At 35.0% G+C, this 20,501-nt stretch overlaps 1 protein-coding gene across 6 annotated transcripts in view; it reads right to left on the minus strand.

Moving 5' to 3' along the window:
• Positions 1-20,501, minus strand: part of TAOK3 (TAO kinase 3) — a 142,550-nt gene that overhangs the window by 28,896 nt on the left and 93,153 nt on the right. For 4 of the 6 annotated variants that reach the window (XM_039868265.1, XM_039868264.1, XM_039868268.1 and 1 more), the window contains 4 exons: positions 20,230-20,311; positions 13,660-13,827; positions 10,805-11,011; positions 290-424 (listed from right to left, as the gene is read on the minus strand). In XM_039868265.1, the coding sequence (XP_039724199.1) occupies positions 290-424; positions 10,805-11,011; positions 13,660-13,827; positions 20,230-20,311 (592 nt within the window). Of the gene's footprint in view, positions 1-289; positions 425-665; positions 1,028-10,804; positions 11,012-13,659; positions 13,828-20,229; positions 20,312-20,501 lie in introns of those variants that run through there. The other 2 variants (XM_039868267.1, XM_039868269.1) reach the window with 2 other exon arrangements.

A 20,501-nucleotide genomic window follows, 5' to 3' on the forward strand; every position in this document is an offset into this window, starting at 1 on the left:
TATTTTGCACATACAGCATATATAAATACACACACACACACACACACACACACACACACACACAAAGGTTTTTTTTTTCCCATGCCGTAGACAATGCTAAAATATCTGAGATCAGGTTGCTATGCCAACAGATTTTTTTCTAAAATGAATAAAATTATTAGGAGGGAGAAAACATTCTTGACTCCTTTCCTCCCATCCATGAAGCCGAGAGAGGCTCAGGGAGGGCGAGAGGCTGCCAGATGGGGAGGAGGGGAAGGAAGGGAAGGTGAGTAGAGGGGTGTTTGCTTACCAAAGATGCTGATTTGATCGTGGCAAAGCGCTCTCTGTTCCGGTAGTGGAGGGCCTGGCTCTGAACTGACTGGGTAGGCCGCGGCTCAGGCCTGGGATCGCCGTGGCCCGCCTCATCCCTTATGAATACATGATCCTGCAGAAATGGATAAAAACAAGGAGAAAGTCCAGCTGTGCTCTTTCCTCGCCGGCTGCCTCTCTCTCACCCCTCTTTCTGCACAAGCACTGCTGTTTGAAATGCATAGTTTAGCTCTCTGCTAGTCCCCGCAGCTCCCACGGTACAAAATGAATAAGCAACACATTGCAGCCTTCAGTTAGGAATGTCAGCTGATCGCTAGTGGGATGCCTTCTGAATCCCTGGCAGGCTTTTTCTTTACCTCCAGAATTACATATATGCAAAAGAAAAAAAGAATAGAAAAAACAATGCAATGTACAGACTCCTTAGAACAGTTTGTTTAAAACGCTGTAACCAAATAATTCCTTTAAAAATGTCATGTCCATGTCTAGCAAGGAGGATGCTGGTTGCTTTTAACATAAAAGCGAGCCTCCGCCTCATTCCCTTGAAAGATCTGCTTTCTCAATTTAATTTTATTTGAGATCTGGTCGGTAGGATCATCGTTCTGCCTAGAACCAGTGTAGGCTTGTGCTGAACTGCCTCTCTATCTTGTGCTGGGAAGATTCGGCAGTCACTGAGGGATCCTGCTTTCCAGTCATGATCGTACACAGTTCTAGCACCTTCTCTCTACAGCTTCTGAAAGGATTTTTTTTTTAGATTTAAAGGGACAGGCATACAATTTTAACCAAATGATACTTTCACAAATTCTTCCTCAACTCAGTCTCCGTATGGTCACCAGAATGAGTAAAGCTGGAATTTAATACCCTTGACTGATTTAATCAAGCCTGTTTCTTGATAGGCAAAGATGATTAATGTTATTGTAACATCTAGTGAAAAATAACATTCCCTGGAAGGATGGTAATGGATGTTTCTTAAATGCAATTGAAATGACTTTTAAAGGGGAAAATGCTTTCAGAGGGTGATGTGTCTCTCTATAAAAGATGGAGTGGTCAGACAGTAAGTATCTCTAACCCTTCAGAAAAGAAGATACTATAATAATTAATAGCTCAAAAACATGTACAACCATGGGGGATTTTTAAATAGTACATGTTCAGGATAGTGAAGGAGAAATTAATTCTCTTATTGCCCTAGGGTTTTAGGAGAAACCATTTGTGAGGAGTCAGTTTTGCATTTTGTCCATGACTATTTGAAATTTTTTAGAATTTTCTTCATCAGCCAACAAAATTAAAGGTTTAGAAAATAAAATTTTATTATGTACTTTAACATTTTGAAAAGTCAAAACACACATCTTCTTTGAGGGATATTAAATTTTACATCCAGTTTTTTACGTAAAAGCCAAGAGCCAAGATTAAATTTATTATTGGGCTGATTTTTTTTTCCCCTTTAATAAATCTAGAATGCTTTAGAATGTTGGGAAGGTATCTACCATTACATCTACATTTATAGATTTTTTTAAAAAAAAATTACTGTATTATGGTCTATTTTGTTTCAAATAATGAAGATACCTTAAATGCCATTGAGGGCACATATATCAGATTTAAGGGATGTTCTACCACTGTACTGTCCAATAGGATAGCCACTAGTCACATAAATATTTAAATTAAATAAAATGTAAAATTCGGTTCTAAAGTCACACCAGCTGTGTTTCAAGGTAGACACTAATTATGGCTACCATATTGAACAATTCAGATATAGATCATTTCCATTGCTGCAAAAAGTTCTATCAGATAGTGCTATAGGTTTAAAATGCATCTCAACCCGTATTTTTTGAAATTTATTAAAAAATATTTGATAGGTCAATTAAAAATTTTCTACATTATTTTCCAGGAAATTTAAACTCTTATTTCAGAGGGCAAAGAAAGATTAGGTGTAGGACTGAGACTCATGCACTAGGTTTAGGTTCTAGAGAGGCAGGCACTGGGATCTGCTACCATTTATTAATATTTATTAATAAATTACTGCTGAATATTTATTAATAAATTAGATTTATCTCCAAAATTGATCTTACTTAATATTACGGTACCAGAAAAGCAAAAAGCTTTTAAATGGCAGCAATCAGAATAGATATACTACATAGAGGCCTGTGATTTTACAGGAGGCCTTAACAAGTCATAGTTTTGGTGAGGATTTCGTTAGCTAACATTCAGTACATTGACAGAGTATATCTTGAATGATGTAGCAGCTGCTAAGTTTCAAATTTGTTATAACTTGATTTACGAAGATGACCAGTGACACTAGAATCTACACTGTTCACATAACCAAATAAAACAAAAATATATTTATGTACAAATATGTATAATTTTAATATTTTTCCTCTGTTTTCTCTGAGATAAAAATGAACACTTTTGGTTGGGACCTTGCTTATCAAATTAAAAGTCACATTATATTAGCTAAGCTTTAAATTCAAGGATATTGAAATACACTGGAAAAGTTAAAACTCGAAATCATAGTTTTTTTAGTTGACACATAGCTAATTGAATAACCTAGTAAGGTATATTTTTAAAATAATGCCACTTTAGAAGTTAGTCTAACAAATAGGTCCAAAATTTTGATCTACTTTAAATCTAGTGCTAACAGTATAATCGTTGCTTTATACTCTTAAATTTTTTTCCTTTTAAAAAAGAATTCTTAGTTTTCCATAGCAGCTTCATAACAGAGATCACCACTTAGTGTCTTCAAATATTATGCAAAAGACCACAAAATGGAGCAAAATTTTAGGCTAATAATGGTGGATATACATTTCAAGTACATAAATTATTTTTAAAATATTCAATTCCTTTGTATCAAACAAGTTCAAAACTCTGAAGACAACTTAAATAGTGAAACCATTTTAAAATGGGGGAATGTGGCTTGAGAAGCAAGCACAAACAAACTAAACTATCAACTTTACTGGGTATATTGTCTGTTGGTTACATTGCCCCTTCAAGTAGCAGTCCCTTAGAAAATGACCAGAGTTTCTGAACTGAACACATTTTAAGACTAATAGTGGAAAAGGTCAAATTGCTATTTTATGCAGTTACACACCAATGTAGGTTATTTACAAATGATGATGAGAGGACCAACATCTTCTCTGATGTTGAAGAATAATTTTTAGAACATTAAGAACAATAATAGTGTTCTATGTTACCAATACAAAATATATGACTTGGTTATAATTTATATTAAAAAACATTGCATTGTGGGGACAAATAAACACCAATACAATCGGGGACCAGTTTTAAGTAAATCTATGTTAACCTGGTAAAGTTATAACGTTCTTTCATCATAAAAAATAAAAAGTTCGTGGATTGAGGAAAAAGCTGTTGTAATATCTGTTCAAAATCTTTAGTAAAAAAAAAAAATTGAACTTTTATAAAATATAGTGAAGCATGTGAATGAAGCATGAGGCACAAACTTTACTATTATACTCTGGACAAGGGACTTTACTTTTTATTTAGAAGTCTTTCCCTAAGTGTCCGAATAGTTATGTTTCTCAAATAAAGACTTGTGGTGTAGTCACTTATCCCGAGTTTATAGCTTAATGTGAAATTAACCCTGGAAATCATTCCTAAGGACTCTGTTATGTTTGGGGTATATCTTTATCACACTACCCATCACACCTGTCTGTCTGAGCAGGAGGATATGGGCTTTTTGAAGGCAGAGTAAATGTGATTTGAAAAATCTCAGTCACTCTAGCACCGAGCACAGTGCTTGATACTTAGTAGGCATTCAGTAAATGTTTGCTGAATAAATAAGCTCAAGAATATAGGTCTGAGATGTTAGAGAAATGACATTTTCTCTTATATTATTTAACAGAATTTAAATCTATGTTTCACAAGAATGTCACTCTGTACTCTAAGAACGTTGTTAAATAGTGACACATACACATAAGCACACCTTTACATGGGTCAGGGGGAGAGAGAGAAATCCAAAAAGGGCTTTTATCTGGTGATGAGAAAACTTTTTATAGATTCAGACACTTCTCATGCTATGGAGAAAGGATCAGCAATCCCACTGTCTCTCTTTTGTTTTGTTCATTTCAAAATTATTAAATTATTGCTAAAGCAAGTGTAGCTATCAAAAGCTGGGGCCAAAGGAAGGGGAGAAGATGGAAAGATAGCTCTTAGGGAGAAAAAAATGACTAGCGGAATGCTGAGGATAAAGATGTTACTATAGAGAGGTGGTTTGCGTGGCTGCTCTGTTTAAGAAACATTACCTTCATAAGTTAATTTACTTTTACTTTGCCAAATGTGAGTTGAAGAGTCAAAGAACCCGCCCCGCTCTTCAGCAAAAATAATAGGAAAGGCCACTGAAGCAAATGAAAATTAAACTAGAACATCCTATCCCCTCAAGGACATTTCTTTTTTTTTTCCTCTCACAAAAATGGTGAAAGGTGTTCTTTTTTTAAAGAAGGAAAAAAAAAAAACCCAAAACCTGAATAATAGGAAGAGCCCAGTAAAGCTTTAGGAGTTAGGATAGAATGATTTTTTAAAATAATCTCTAAAAGGGGGCTATGATAACTTGAGTTCTTTAGAGACACCTAAAATAAATTAATGAACAAATACTTTAAATATATTTACTTCTAATGATCTATATTCACAGAAAGCAGTTATCATAGAAAGATAACTAATTTTAGTCTTTAACAAAATAAAGTATACCTTTTAATTGACGAATTAAGAAAATAGACTTTGTTGCTTAAGATGATTTTAAATTCTGTTTGCACTGCTACATACACAATGATTTTAAAGAGTAGGGTGGAGGCTCAGCAGCAGGCGGGGTGACAAGAAAAAAAACTAATCTGGATTAAAAGCTCACGCTGGAATCACTTGTGACTTAATCAAGAATTGGGTTGCAGAGTTGTGTCCTATAAAAGTTCGTAAAACAGTTATTGAGTGCTTACTACGTGACAGACTCCATGCTAGGTGGCAGGTGAGGAGAGAGGTCCTTGAGGAGCCACCAGTCTAGAGAGACGGTGATATTCTCGTGATCAGAAAAAGCGGAGTGGCAACACCAGCAAAGGGGAAACAAATAAATGTTTCAAGTTTATTTTGTCAGAATATACTTTTAGACTTATCAAATCATTCTTGCTCAAAAAGAAGATTGGATTAGGATCCCTTCAGGGCCTAGGAAAGACCAGAGTGGAGGCTAAGACTGGAGAGAAGAAAGGAATCTGAAATTCTGATGTCAAAGGAAATTTTTCAGTGTCCCATTTTACATTTTGGGGGCTTGATCTGTGATAGAAGTGTCTTGCTGAAACCAGGGCATCTTTATTCTGGATGCAGAGCAGTTAATTGCAAGTCACGCCCTTACTAGTTACACATGGCCTTTCCAAGTTTACTTCCAGTATAAAATGGCAATCTGTTTCATATCTATGACTTGACTAATTTAGGATATGTCTGCTTGATCATCACAATCCAGGTGGACAAAAAATTCCCTACCCTTATTCTTATATGTTGATATTTACTAAGAATATTCTTATTGTCTAGAATATTATTATTGGAGGAACTGTATTCATTTAATTGTTTCAAACCATAAAGATATACTTAAGATTATTTAACCCTTTTAATCCATTATGTTCAATGAACTAAAATAGCATGATGTTTAATATCCAGTAATTAATTCATTCCCTGTGGGGTTTTTTTTGTTCATTCCTTCGCAATTATTTACTGAGTGCCTATGCTGTGCCAGGCACTGTAATAGGCATCGAGATGCAGTGCAGAACAAGGTGGCATAGTCTTTGCCCTAATGAAATTTACATTCTACTCACAAAATAATAAACAAATTAATACATAATATAATTTTAGATAGTGACAAGTATTAAATAGAAAATAAAATAGGGTAATGAGATAATGGGTAGAACATTGTTTATAACATGATAATTTAGTGATATATATATATAGGCTTTTCTAAGATTCTGGACCTGAATCCATGTAAAACTGGTAAATGTTTTATATAACAATTGTGATTGCTTTCTTTCTAAAACAATCTTTGTGGTCACAAATGATGACAGACTCAGAAGTACACCACCCAGACTCTCCTTAAAGAAGGACATGCTGCTGGCAGTCTTCTTTGGCTGCCAATTCTTTTAGGGTCTGCCTCAACCGCAGATAGCAGCCTTGCCCAAGTTCACATCCTTTTCTGGCTGCTCATATGCCGTAACTGATCTAGGTGGTGGCTATCAAGGCCTGGCCATTCTGGCCCAATTCTAGAAGGCCATTTTTAGCTCCAGAACTCCCTGGGAGGGTTGGTTGAGGCTGCCATTGGGCCTACATCTCAGTTCAACTTTGCCTTCTGATCAATGCTGCTTCTTTCTCTTCCTGTCCATGGGCATTCATTCTAAAGGAAACTTCTAATAATAATAATAATAATAATAATAATAATAATAATAATAAAACCCTGCTGTGATAAACCATCTCAGCTCTGCTTCCTGGAGAATCCAACCTGCAACATAAATGTTACCTGCACCTACATGTATTGTATTGTACTTACCACCCCATCTGCAGGAGAAGAAGGGACTGATGAGGGCAGTGGCTTTTAGAAAAGAACCCTTTTGCAAGTGAAATCTTAAGTGGAATCCAAATATATAATGTAAGAAATAAAAGCAGACCTTGTCCTGGGCGAAGTGTGTGTGAGGCTTGCTCCTAACACACCTCTTTACAAAATAACTTGAAAGTCACGTTAGAGATTTGCTTCTTTAAACATCACAGGAATAGAAGCACAGAATTTTAGAGCTGGAAGGGATCTTTGACATCATACAGAACAACTCCTAATTTTACAGATGAAGTAACTGAGGCCCAGAGAGGTTTGTGACTTGCCCAAAGCAAAATAAAACTAATAGTAGCAGATAGAACTATAAACTAGTTTCCTTGTTCCTGTCGTCCAGTATCCAAAATTTTCTGTTGAGAGTTTAAGATCCTATTCCATTCATGTTCTCAGGTGGAAAACTTTTAGGAATTCAAGTAAACCAACAAACATAAACTATATTTGAATGAAGATGATATAAAGTATAGGTATATCATATTAAACATTAAGTTTTCATATATAATATATTCTATTTTTATAGCCTGCTTAAAATTTTCCTTTTCCTATTGTAGTAAAATACATATAAATTTACCATGTTAACCATTTTTAGGTATATAGTTCAGTGCTATTAAACACATTTATAATGTTGTGCAACCATTACCACCATCTATCCCATAACTTTTTGTCTTGTAAAACTGAAACTATATCCATTAAACAACAACTCCCCATTTCTCCTCTCTCTCTAGTCCCTAGCAATCACCATTCTACTTTCTGTCTATATGATTTTGACTACTCTAAATACTTTATATAAGTGCAATCATATAGTACCTATCTTTTTTTGACTGGCACATTTCATTTAGCCTAATGTCCTCATGCTTTGTCCATACTGTAGCATATGTCAGACTTTCCTTCCTTTTTAAAGCCGAATATTCTATTGTATGTATACCACATTTGATTATCATTTGTCCATTAATTGATGGACACTTGGGTTGCTTCCATGTTTTGGCTACTGTAAATAATGCTATTATGAAGATGGATGTACAAATATTTGAGACCCTGCTTTCAATTCTTTTGGGTATACACCCAAAGTGTAATGTTGGATCACATGGACGTTTTTAATTTTTTTAGGAACCACCATACTGTTTTCCACAGCAGCTGCACCATTTTACACTCCTACTGACAGTGCGCAACAAGGGTTCCAATTTTCCCACACCCTCGTCAACGCTGTTATTTATTTATTTATTTTTTGGGTAGTAGACATCCTAATGGGTGTGAGATGGAATCTCAATGTTGGTTTTGATTTGCATTTCCCTAATGACTAGTGATGTTGAGGATCTTTTCATGTGCTTATGGTCATTTGTATATCATCTTTGGAGAAATGTCTATTCAAGTCCTTTGCTCACATTTGATTTGGGCTGTTCATTTTTGGTCATTGAATTTTAGGAGTTATCTATATATTCTGGATATTAAGCCCCTATTACAGGGGTCCCCAACCACTGGGCTGCAGACTGGTACTGGTCCATGGCATGTTATGGAACAGGCTGCACAGCAGGAGGTGAGTGGCAGGCAAGCGAACAAAGCTTCATCTGCATTTGCAGCCGCTCCCCAGTGCTAGCATCACTTCTTCAGCTCCACTTCTGATCATCTGGCATTAGATTCTCACAAGAGCACCAGTCCCTGGTGCCAAAAGGTTGGGGACTGCTGCCTTATTAGATACGTAAATATTTTATATGCAAATATTATATGTGCAAATATAATTTGCAAATATTTTCTCCCATTCTGTGGGTTGCCTTTTCCTTCTGTTGATATTGTCTTTTGATTAGCCTGCTCATATTTTAAAGTTAACTCATCTGAAGTTTTATTTGCAAAGGTTTTTCAATTTTCTTCCATCCCATTTCCTCTCTCTATATATCTCATAATAAAAAAGAAATACTTCGTATAACTTAAACCCTTCCTGACAAACATTTTTTGTGAATCAAATACAACTACCTTCTATTTCAAAATATAAGTTAACATCTACTCTTCTCAAGTGATTACACCAGGAAGAAAAAAAAGTATTGAAAGACTCATATTATTGCAAGAAAGCTCTACAACAGCATGTGAAAATTAAAATTAAAACCCCCAATGAGTTTGAGATCAGGGCCTTCTTTCTCGCTGATTATACTTGTAGTGTCTTTCTTCTAATTCTAGGTACCCATCTGAGAGGCAATGTAGTAAAAAGATCCAATAGAATTTCTCTTCTTTTGCTCTCTACACCCAGGGAGCCCCAGAGGGATTAGAAAGGAAAGAGCCAGATGTCAGCACTCATGATAGCTCCTTCCAAAAAGAGGGTCTAGCAAAACCTTCTTTTCTACTCTTTAAATATATGATTACTTGCCTGTATTCAAAGAAGGGCAGCTGGCAATGCTGAGCTCTTAGCAGATTTCTGCATCTGTCTGTTATTGCTCTTTCCCTCAAAATGCTTCCACGCTTTCTGATAATCTGGGTCCTTGCTGCCTCTGGTCTCAACTGACTCTCCACATAGCTCACCAAGCCCTAAGCTCTCCGACCCTTCCCCTCCTCCTTGAATGCACAAAGTTCTTTTTGTCTTAGGTACTTTGCATTTGTTGCTTTCTAACTCACCCCTATCTCTCACCCAAAGTTAGCTAACTTCTGCTTGTCTTTAAAGTTTTAGCTTAATTATCACTTTATTTGGTAGGCTTTGCACTACTCCCTACTAGATTAAATTCTCCTTTTACCCAGAGCAAGTTTCATAATTACATGATATAGTTATTAGTATGATTACTTGCTTACTCTCCCCTACAGATAATAAGCTCCATGAAAGCACCATGTCCATTTTATTTCCTCTGTATCCACAGGGCCTACTATAGTTCCTGGAACATAGTAGAGGTCCCCACCAATATTAGTTCAATAAATGAATAAGTTAATCGGTTCAGAAAATAAATATGTGTCACTCCATTATTCACAACCAGGGACCAATATATTTTCTCCTGCCCTACATCCTTACCTATTCAATTTCCTTTTCCTCCCAAGAAAAATGTGCAACCAATTGAAACCTAAGCGAAAAAAATTCTTAAACATGCTCTCTTACTGGAATTAGAATGTGATCACTGCCATCTATTAAAATAAGTAGCTACAACACCTCAAATATGCCTAATAAGGAAAAATTTATAAGGGATTTTTTTTCCTATAATTCCATACTATGGATTTCTCACCTAAGGTCACTCAAAATACTTTTGGGAATTCCTCTAAAGAATTATTGATAATTCTGTGAAACACTCATCTTACAGAAATTGTTTTGAAAGCAGCTTTAAAAACTAAAAAAAAATTTTTTCCTAAACTATTTTAACTTATGAACCATGATAGGCTTGTATGAAAAGAGGATCTTTAATTGGAAAAGTAAAGTAAAAATAAAAAACAGAATCATTCATTCAAAAGTCAGAATATTTAAGCTGACAGTCTTAGAAGAATTAGAAACAATAAATCCAAGAAACAACAGAAAAGAGTAGAAAGTGTTTCTAACACAAATAGTATCTTGGGAATATACATTTAGAAACAAACTCTGAAAGAGCATATTTCTAAAAGGGCACATCCAAGGGGTTTTACTTAGGAAGCTTTTAAAGTCTATAGTATTAAGGTTATTTGTTTAGAGGACTTACTGGTTTCTTTGACTTGGAGATTTATGGATTTTTAAATTTTTATTTACCGATGGTGGTAGACATCAGAGGAACAAGAGAGGAAGATGAAGAAAGAGGCGCAGACATAGCCTGCACAGTCCTTCATGGCCTTTTTACTGTAAGAGAGCTATCTAGTCTAGGTTTAGTCCCACATTTCAGTTGTAAAAAGGTAACTAAAACATCTGGATACTAAGTGGTGACCTGAGCTGGCTTCACTCTAATTGACAAAGCCTGGAGCTCTGAAGGGGACTATGAGACCTACCTTCTTGTGCACAACAGAGGAATTGGAATTTATTGTGCTTTCGTCATCATGCATCATGACAAGTTCAGAGCTGCTCTCATCCATGACCTCCTGCATGCTATTCACACTGCTGCTCTGGCTGCCTGTGCTCACAGACATGCTTGGGATGGAATGGTTGCTGCCCAGGCTGTCCATTTCCCTGCTCAGGCTGGTTCCATGTTCGCTGTCCTATAAAAATGGGGCACTCGGGTTAAAAAAAACAACAACTGGAGATAAAGCGCCAATTCATTGACTAAGCTATTAAGCACACTCAATTTTGCAGTGCCAAGTTGCTTTTCTGCCAAATCTGCAATGATAAACTTTTTATGTAGTAGTTCCACTACTCCCCCACAATTTCAGACAACTCAAATTCACTTCTATGCCTTCCCCAGGGGCCATTCTGGACATGAGTCATAAGGCTCCAAATGCTGCTATCCCAGGGCTTTCCCCTGTCATATGCAACTATCATATTACCGTATTACTATTTAGTAAACAGAATCAGGCCAGATTTGTAAGACACCTCAGAGACATCAAGGTGTTAGAGAGAGACTGCAGAAGACTAGACAGGTGACCTCTAGGATATTTACAAATATGGCAGTGGTCACTTGAAACTAAAATAGAGTGAAAAGAGTTTTCGGAGATTTGACAAGCAATATACTCCTTTGCAAGTCATTATTGAGTAACTTCATATCTAAACAGGAATATTAATTCTACTGTCCTAGATAGGTAATTAAATTCTGCCTCCCTCAAGCAATTCTATCATGCTTACCTCTGTAATCTTATTAAATATATCTGTTAAATAATACTGGTATTCATTACTACTAGTTCAAAGACTACTATTTGAGAAGTGATAATCAGAACATATAATTTATCCATCACAGTGGGATATCTTTTGATAAAAGATTAAGTAATATAACTAAATCAACTTAGTTCCAAATAAATCCTATTTTCAAAGAAGCATATGCACATATATAACTTTAAAGAATTGTTACTTAGTAATATAAGGCAGCTGTCCCCAACCTTTTGGCACCAGAGACTGGTACCAAATCTAATGTCTGGTGATCTGAGGTGGAGCTGAGGCGGTGATGCTAGGGGTGAGGAGCGGCTGTAAATACAGATGAAACTTTGCTTGCTTGCCTACTGCTCACCTCTCATTGTGTGGCCCAGTTCCTAACGTGCCAGGGATTGGTACTGGTCCGTTGCCCAGGGGTTGGGGACCCCTGATGTAAGGAATCACTGACATAGGTAACTGGGGCAATTTAAAATAGTAGATAATACATTATATTTTTAACAGATTTATTTTCCCAGTTAAAGAGGATCATTCGTATCTATGCAATCGAGATTATTAGTCCAATTCAACTTTCTGAATTTCATTTTTATAATTATTGTTATAATAATTTTGTTTTATTTTCTTTTATATTAAAAAACTAAAATAAAATTCATCATTCCTTTCCTCCTTTTTATCTAGTTTTAGATAGGCTACTCCATTCCTATTCTATGTACTCCTGAGATCCTATTTCTTTAACTATATCTCTGTCTTCTGTCTTCAATGCCTCTGTCCTGGCTCCTTTCCCTCTACACAGAAATATGAAGAGGCCTGTCCCATATTTATGTACCTCTACACACTGCCCTTTGTCACTTTTCCTTCTTAGCCAAATTTATGAATCTTAAAAAAACCAACTTTTGCTGTCTCCATTTTGTCACTTCCCATTTATTCTACATCCCATAGTAATCTTCCTATTCATCTTAACTATTCCTGTAAAACTGTTTTTACTAAGGTCATCGAGAATGCCCTATTATAAAACCCAGTTAACATTTTTTTCTGGTCCTTGTCTAACTTGACCTCTCTGTGGCATCTGATGGAACTGGCTGCTCCTTCCTTGAAGCTATGGACTCTCTTAAGAATTGCAATGCCTTTATCTCCTAGGTCTGCCTTTTCTTACATGGCATGGGTCCTCTTCTCATTCTACATTCAGTTCCTTGGTTCATGATCATTTTAGTGCTCTTAACTCCCAACCGACGACCCTTTACTCAGACCTCTTTCCTGTGTTCTAGATTTGCATTTCCTAGCCAACTACTAGACAGCACCGTTCAGGTGTCCCAACTGTCATTACTCTTGCCTCAACCAATCCTTCTTATTTGAATGAGAAAGCAGGAAGTCATCTCTCCTTTGAAATCTCTATCCATGTACTATGTCAGTCACATATGATGCCAAAACCTCAAACTCCATAGGCACTAAACTGAAATCATCCTAAACCTACTTTCTCCTTGAATTCTTTTCTGTTCTTAGAAGGGGCATACTCTAGTCACCCAGGCTCAAATGCTGAGTCACCTTAAACTCTTCATCTGTCACTGTCACTTTCGATGAGAAGCGTTTATTGTCAAATCTACCTCTACAGTGTTTCTCAAAAGTGTTCCTCTTTCCTGCATTCCCATTGACACTGTCCTTCTTACTTCTTGCACGACTATTATCCAGAATGTCGCCCATTCAAATCCATCTTACACTTTTGCTAGTATAAATGTCCCAAAGCACAGCACTTTCCTGAGTCTAAAATCACCCACATTGTGTCCTCCATACAACCTTCACTAATCCCTACCAGCAGACTTATCTTCTCCCCACCATGAACCCCTGCATGATATATACCTCTATAGCATTTTTCATATTTTGTTTTTAAGAGTTATTTTATGAATGTTTCATTTGCAACTCTGTGTGTCTCGTAAGGCAGAGAGCATCAATAACATTTTTATCCCCAAAAGTGTTTCTTATAGTGCCCAGGCCAGAACTTTTTCACATAGTAGGCACTCTATAAAGGCCTGCTAAAATAAATTAAACATACGTCTTCGTCCTCCTGTGACTCATTCAAGGGTCCATTCCGTGTCTCTTGGAAAAGAATTTTTTTCATTTTTCGGTACTGAAGGTTATCTAGTTCACGAACAGCATCTTTTGTCCTCTGTATGAGGTCAATTAGGACACGTAGTGGCCGGTCTCGTCGGACAAAGTCATGCTAATGGAAAGAGGAGAAAATAACAAAGACTGATAATGAGAAAACATACTTTTAGATACAGGATGCAGATATAGTAGTAAATAAATGTAAAACAGTTCTACGGCTTTTATAGAAATAACAGACATGATTTTCATTTCATGTAGCCTCTCATTTTGTGTGAATCTCATAATGAGATAATTTTATGTTTTTCTTTTTTTCAAGCCCCATTTTGTGGACTAGAGTTTACATGAGAATTCTTGAGGTTTACCTTATCATACACACAATAACAATGACTAAAACTTTAAAGAGTAGATGAGTTGCTTATAACTTTCAAATCAAACTACGTAATAAGCAAAAGTGATGTAGAGTATGGAATATTCTTGTTATAATCTGCCTCAATCCTCCTCCCCACTCTATATTACCCTTTTAAAACATACTTGTGTATATGTTGTTTTCTATTTCTGTGGTCATATATAGTGTATGCTTGAAAATATGACAGCTGTTCAACTTGTTCAGAGGTCAGAATTCTGGCAACTTCATTTTCCCTTTACAGAATTGTACAATCAGAAATAAGGAAAAGGAGCCTCTCAGCAGTGAAAATAACTGCCCTCATTTTATTGTCAATGATCTTTAACACATATTCTGGTTTCCTGGTTTTTCAGCCTGTAGCAGATTAGAAAGGGCATAAAAGTGAGAGAAAAAGGATTGAAAACTGTTAGAGGTAGGGTTATTTGTTGTAAAAAGAAGTGCACTTTGAAAGTTCTCTGACAGCCTGACAGCAGAGAAAGAAATTCCATGACGAACACACCCACCGACCAACCACCAAATGAAAATGAACAAAGGTTCATGAGCTATTTGCAAAGGGGAATATGTCCCTTGTATAGTCAGTCCTTTTATACTCCAACAGTTCGCAAAAACACTACTGTTTCTGAGCCATTGGAAAAGTGAAATTATGTTCATTATAGTTTCTTTAGCAGAGGAGCACATCACATATTTTGACGATATTACCACAGAAAATGATCAAAAGTGGGAGGAAAAGTTTTGTTTTTTAAAGGAAAAGTTTCAGTTTATGTGGGAAATTTACTTATGTGAAATTATAATTTGGAGATATTGGGAAAATGAGAAATAATGTGATAGGCCTTAGATGATGGAATGGATTTAATTTCCTTATATGTTAAACAGATATAAAAGAGGAATGGGACCATAGGGAGAAAAAAAATCTACATGTCTTGTGGTTCTTCACCCTGACTTTGCTGTCAGGGAAACTGTGGCTTTTGCTCCTGCTTTTATAAAATATCTCTTCCTCTGCAAAAAGTCCTTTTTGAAGATGAAACACCATTCCCGGAAGTAAGTGTAGCCTGCATATTTCAAGATGAGAACAAAAGGGGGAAAGGAAATTATTTTGCTACTCCAGTGCTTGCAATTACACAAGAGCAAATCGGTTTTTAGCAAACCTCAAGCTGTAACTTAGGATCACTGAATTTTAGAGCAGAAATAGCTGTTAGAAATTCTTTTATTTTCAAGGTAAAGAAATTTAGGCACAGAGAGGTTAAGTGATTTACACTGCTAAATAGTGGAAGAGCCAGGACTGTAACCTAATTTTCTTTATTCTGGGGTTTATTTTCTGGTGGTCATTAGCTTTCTAAAACAAAGATTTGATCTGTCATTGTGACAGATACTGTGTCCCCTTTGTCTCTCATTCCAATCTCTTTCCCTTGCCTTCCTCTATCGTAAGCACTAGAAAGTAAGAGTTGAACTCCAGCCTTCTCTGCAGTTACAGACAACAGTGTGACTGAGTTCTGGCCAATGAGATACAGGCAGAAGTCCACGAGGAAGGTTATGCTTTCTAGAATAAAACGGTAAGGCACATGAAGAGAAAGAAGGTGGTTTGCCTTTTGCCCTTCCTCCTTTTTCCTGCCTGGAATGAAGACTTGAGTCCTGGAAATGCAGGAGCCATTCTGTGAAAGGTAAAAGCTGCACACTAAGGATGGCAAAGCAGGAAGATAGAAGTTTGAATCAGTGATGATTCTTTGAGCTCCTTACAGCTCTGGACTGCTTACAACACCTTTCCCATGTCCGGGACTACCTGAGATAATTAAACTCTTACCTGTTTATAGAGTTTAGCCTTTTAGAACTGATATTCTCAATAGACTAGTGGTTACCAGAGGGTCGGGGAGGGAGGAAGGGGGAGGTAGATGAGGTAAAAGGGATTAAGTATGTGGTAACAGAAAGAAATCTAACCATGGACGATGAACACACAATGCAATATATATGTGCCTTGCTGTTGAATTATACACCTGAAACTTACTGGATTTTGTTAACCAATGTCTCCATAAAAAAAAAATTAAAAAAAAAAATTGATACACTCGATGTCTTAAAAATACCTCACTGCCTTCATGATAAAGTCTGGTCTTTTAAAGCCAGGTTTCTGCTTGTATTTCTAAGCTTAAATCTAGTAATTCCTATTCATTCTCCCCACCCAATGCATTGTATATTCTAGAAAATTTTTGCCTTATGCTTCACACTGGCATGCCTTTGCTCATGTTGTTCTCTCTGCCTGCAATCCCATCTCTCCCTGTTCTCTGAACTCCTGCAATTAAAAGGTTCTCAGATTCTTTTAAAAGAATGATTTTATTGCTCTTAAAAAATATGTTTAAACATTTAAATAATACAGAAAAAATACATAAAAGAAAGTAAAAGAAAATCACCCAAATTCTGCCATCCATATGTAAATATTATTAAATTATAAAATATCATTGTAGAGATTCTCTCTCTATTTCTCTCTCAGAATAATGAATATCTAAAAATAATTTTACATGAGAAGTTTATTTTACATGCTAGTTTTAAGAATAATCTATTAAATTAAGATATACTTAAAGAGACTGGAGTTATAAAATAATTGGTTAATTCTAGTTATAATTTATCCACGAAGAGTTACCAGTTTCTAAAAGAGCCTCTAAAGTTAAGAAAAAGAAAAAAATTATATACGGCTTTAAGGGATTGCAATTATTATTATTATTTTTTTAAAAAACCTATATTTAAAGAACTATTACTGACCATTTACTCTGAAAAATAAGAAAATTAGTACACTTACATTTCTTTCCTACCCCTAGTTTTTTTTTTGGTAACATGGTTATTTTTGCATAGTTAATGTTTATAACATTTACACTCTGTTCTTTAACCATATCAATGGTTTTACTTTAGTTTTATATTTAAATAGATTCAATGTGAAGGTTATATTTTAAAGTCAGGAAGAAAATGTCAAGAAAAAATAGATTACTTAAAAATATTCGGGAACAACTAGATAGCCAACTAGAGAAAGAAAATTCCTTATAACAAATTTCTATATGACCTCCCCAAAAAAGTCCAGAATAAAGAATGTCAAAATAGGAAAAAAATTTTTACAAGATCTACTACAAATTAATAAGGAAAAAAACCGACAGACAAATGGGCAAAAATCATAGAGAGTCACAGAAAAGGAACTAGAAATGGCTTTTCAACATATGAAAGATGCTCAACCTAACTCATAATAAGAAACACAAATTAAAACTACAGTGAGAAAAGTTCCTCACTGATCTGACTAACAATTTCAAAAAAGTTTTGGTATTCATACTTTGTTAGTGGGACTATAAATTGGTGCGACTTCTTTGGAGGCCAATTTGGCAATATCTATTTAAATTTAAAATCTATATTCACTTTGATTAGCAATTCTACTTCTAGGAATTTATTCTTTAGATATCTATATACAGGTACAAAATGACACATGCACATGGATATTCACTGCAGCAGTTTGTAATAGCAAACAATTGCAAACACTGTAAGTGAGCTGGTTAAAAAGGTTGTGGTCATTATGAGAATATTATGGAGCCATTACAAAGAATGAGGTAGCCCGACATGTAGTAATACAGAACAATACCCACAACACACTATAACATTAAAAAATCAAGGTAAAAGTGTTTATAGTTTGTTATAATTGGTGCAAAATTTTTTAAAATTTTACTTCCATATACAAAAATATCTCTAGAAGGACATGCACAAAATTGGTGACAGTGGTTGCTAACTGTAAAGAGGAGCCTAGAATGATAAAGGAGTTTTACTTTTCATACTCTGCCTTCCACTGTATTTTTATCTTCTGAAACTTGTATTACCTACTCAAAATGAAGAATGTAGTCTCTTTACTTATGCAAAATAAATAACAATATGTATTTTTTGCCAATCTAAATTCTATTTCACTACCAGTTCTTTTACCAGTTTCTCTGGCCCCTAATTCATTTTTTCTTCCTTCTTCCCTTCCCTCTCTCTCTCCTGCGTTTAATCTCTAGATTGATTGAATTTGCTATTGAACAATTTTTTTCTTAAAAAAAAAAAAAAAAGCTTTTAAGAAAAGAAAGTTGCCTAAAGTTGTGAGGCTTGAAAGTATCAGCTGTCTTTATAATTGAAGAGCATCTTAGCTTGGTCACAAATCATCGGTTTTACATTTTCTTTTCCTTAGAACTTTGTAAACATTGTTCTACTGCTTTCTAGCTTTAAATATTCCTGAAGCGGTAAATCTGAAGCCAACTGGTTTTTTCACACCAAAATATTTTTTTCAGCTTGTTTGTATAAATCTTTTTTTAGTCTTAGAATTAAGCATCTTCACCAGAATAGGATTTGTTGATCACTGAAGATCAGTTTCACAGTCTCTTTCTTTAGGGCTCTGCTCAAACATCATCTCCATAGAAGAGCCTTCCCTAACTTATCTAAAACAGTACTTCCTGTCCCTCATCCCTATGTCTGCTTTATGTTTCTGTAAAGAATTTACTACCACCTGATATTATATCATATTATATGTACTTATTTGTTCGTTTTTAATACACCTTCATTAGAATGTAGGTTCCATGAATACAGGAATTATCTCTTTCTTGTATACTATTATATTATTCTTGTGCTTAAAACAATGCTTGGCACACAGTAATCAGTAGATATTTGTTGAATAAATGGTGGGCTCGTTTGATCTGACCTACCAAATCAAATAAAGACTAAATCAAATAAAGTTCCAAACATTTATTTCCAAAAAGTTTTCTTAAGGTATATCTTTAAATATCTTCTGCTCCATATGTTTTCTTTTCTTCTTCAGAAATAATGGGTTGGAACAGAATAGATCTCCCTTGTCTTTCATATGTGTTATCTTCTCTATAATCATCTTTAGAATTTTTTCTTTTGCATTTAATTTTACTTCCCTAAGACTATCTACCATTGGAAATATCCTAAATGGATTAGTTTATTAGCTTGTTGCTTATGATTTTAATTGTTTCTGTTTTAATTTTTCTCTTCCATTTCTTTCTTTACCTTTTCTATTTGCTTTTTATATCCTTTTGTTGCATATTATTATAAAATTTATCTTGTAGTCTCTTGTAGACTAGAATCCTTGTAGTCTCTTCTTCTATGAGGTATTTTTTCTCCTTAATTTTAATACAGCCCATATTTATAATTTTTTTCCCCTTTATGATAATGCTTTTTATGTCCTTTAAAAAAATCTTTGCCTACTTCAAAATAATAAAGATACTACTTTGACTTATATAATCTGGTGTTTTGTTCTGGTTGCCATTATTCCCTGCAGAAATGTGGAGCTGTTGCTAAGGCAAGCAGAATAGTGGCCTAGCCAATGTATTCTTCTGTTATAAAGATCGCTGACATTTTTAAGCTTCATGAATTTAGGCAATGCAATCCTTCTGAATTTTTCTTAAAATAAACAAACAAAGAGTTGAAGAACATACATATATAAAAAGAAATCTGGATTATTTTGTGCCAAAGAAAAGATATTTATATTGTAAAAGATTCCCACATACTTTACTAATATGAATGGAACACATCACCTATGTATAAAATCTGTAAGAAAATGTTACATGAAAAGAGATGCTGAAAAATGAGATGTTTAAATCAAATGAATGCTGTTAACATGATACTCTTGACACCAACATGTATGATGTAATGCCATGTAAATGTCTGCTTATGTCTTTATCATATATCTTTACTGCCTGATGATTTGGTAACAACCTCAGTGAAAATCCAGAGCTGTCATTTGAACCATGGCAGATTCTGTCCTGAAAACACTGCATTAAACATTGTAATATCATACAGATATTAGTCATAGAAACATCACAATAATAACCAGAGCAAGGAGGAATATTCTTTGTAATAAGTCAAAAAGTGGTGTGGGGGCAAGAAAAAGAAAAAGATGGAAAAAACTATCCACAGGGAATATAGAATATATACATTGCTACAATCTTGCTATTTCTATGCCTAGCTACTATCTCTGGATAAATGACAAGGCAGCGTGTTCTAATCCAGTTTGTCATGATGAGTGCTACAGAAATGATTTACTATATTCCACTACAACATGACTTTAAATCCCCCTCCTCGAATATAAATTTGAAAAATTACCCGTAATAGTTCTGCTGACGTTGGCCTTTCCTGAGGTATTTTCTGCAAGCAGTAATCAACAAATCTCCTAAAAGAGTCTGTCCTGTGTGTGCAAAAACATCGAAAGAAAATAAAATCAAGGTCTGTAGAACATATGGATTACTTAAAATAATTGTCATTTAAGGAAAATTTTACATTTTAGGAGGCTTTTATTAAAATATTTTTGAATATCAGGAGAGCTGGATCATTTTTAACTTTATGGTATCTAAAATTAATTCTTTTGGCTAATGAAT

Source organism: Pteropus medius, unplaced genomic scaffold (genome assembly GCF_902729225.1).
Source record: "Pteropus medius unplaced genomic scaffold, Ma_sr-lr_union100, whole genome shotgun sequence".
NCBI classification, from domain to species: Eukaryota; Metazoa; Chordata; class Mammalia; order Chiroptera; family Pteropodidae; genus Pteropus; species Pteropus medius.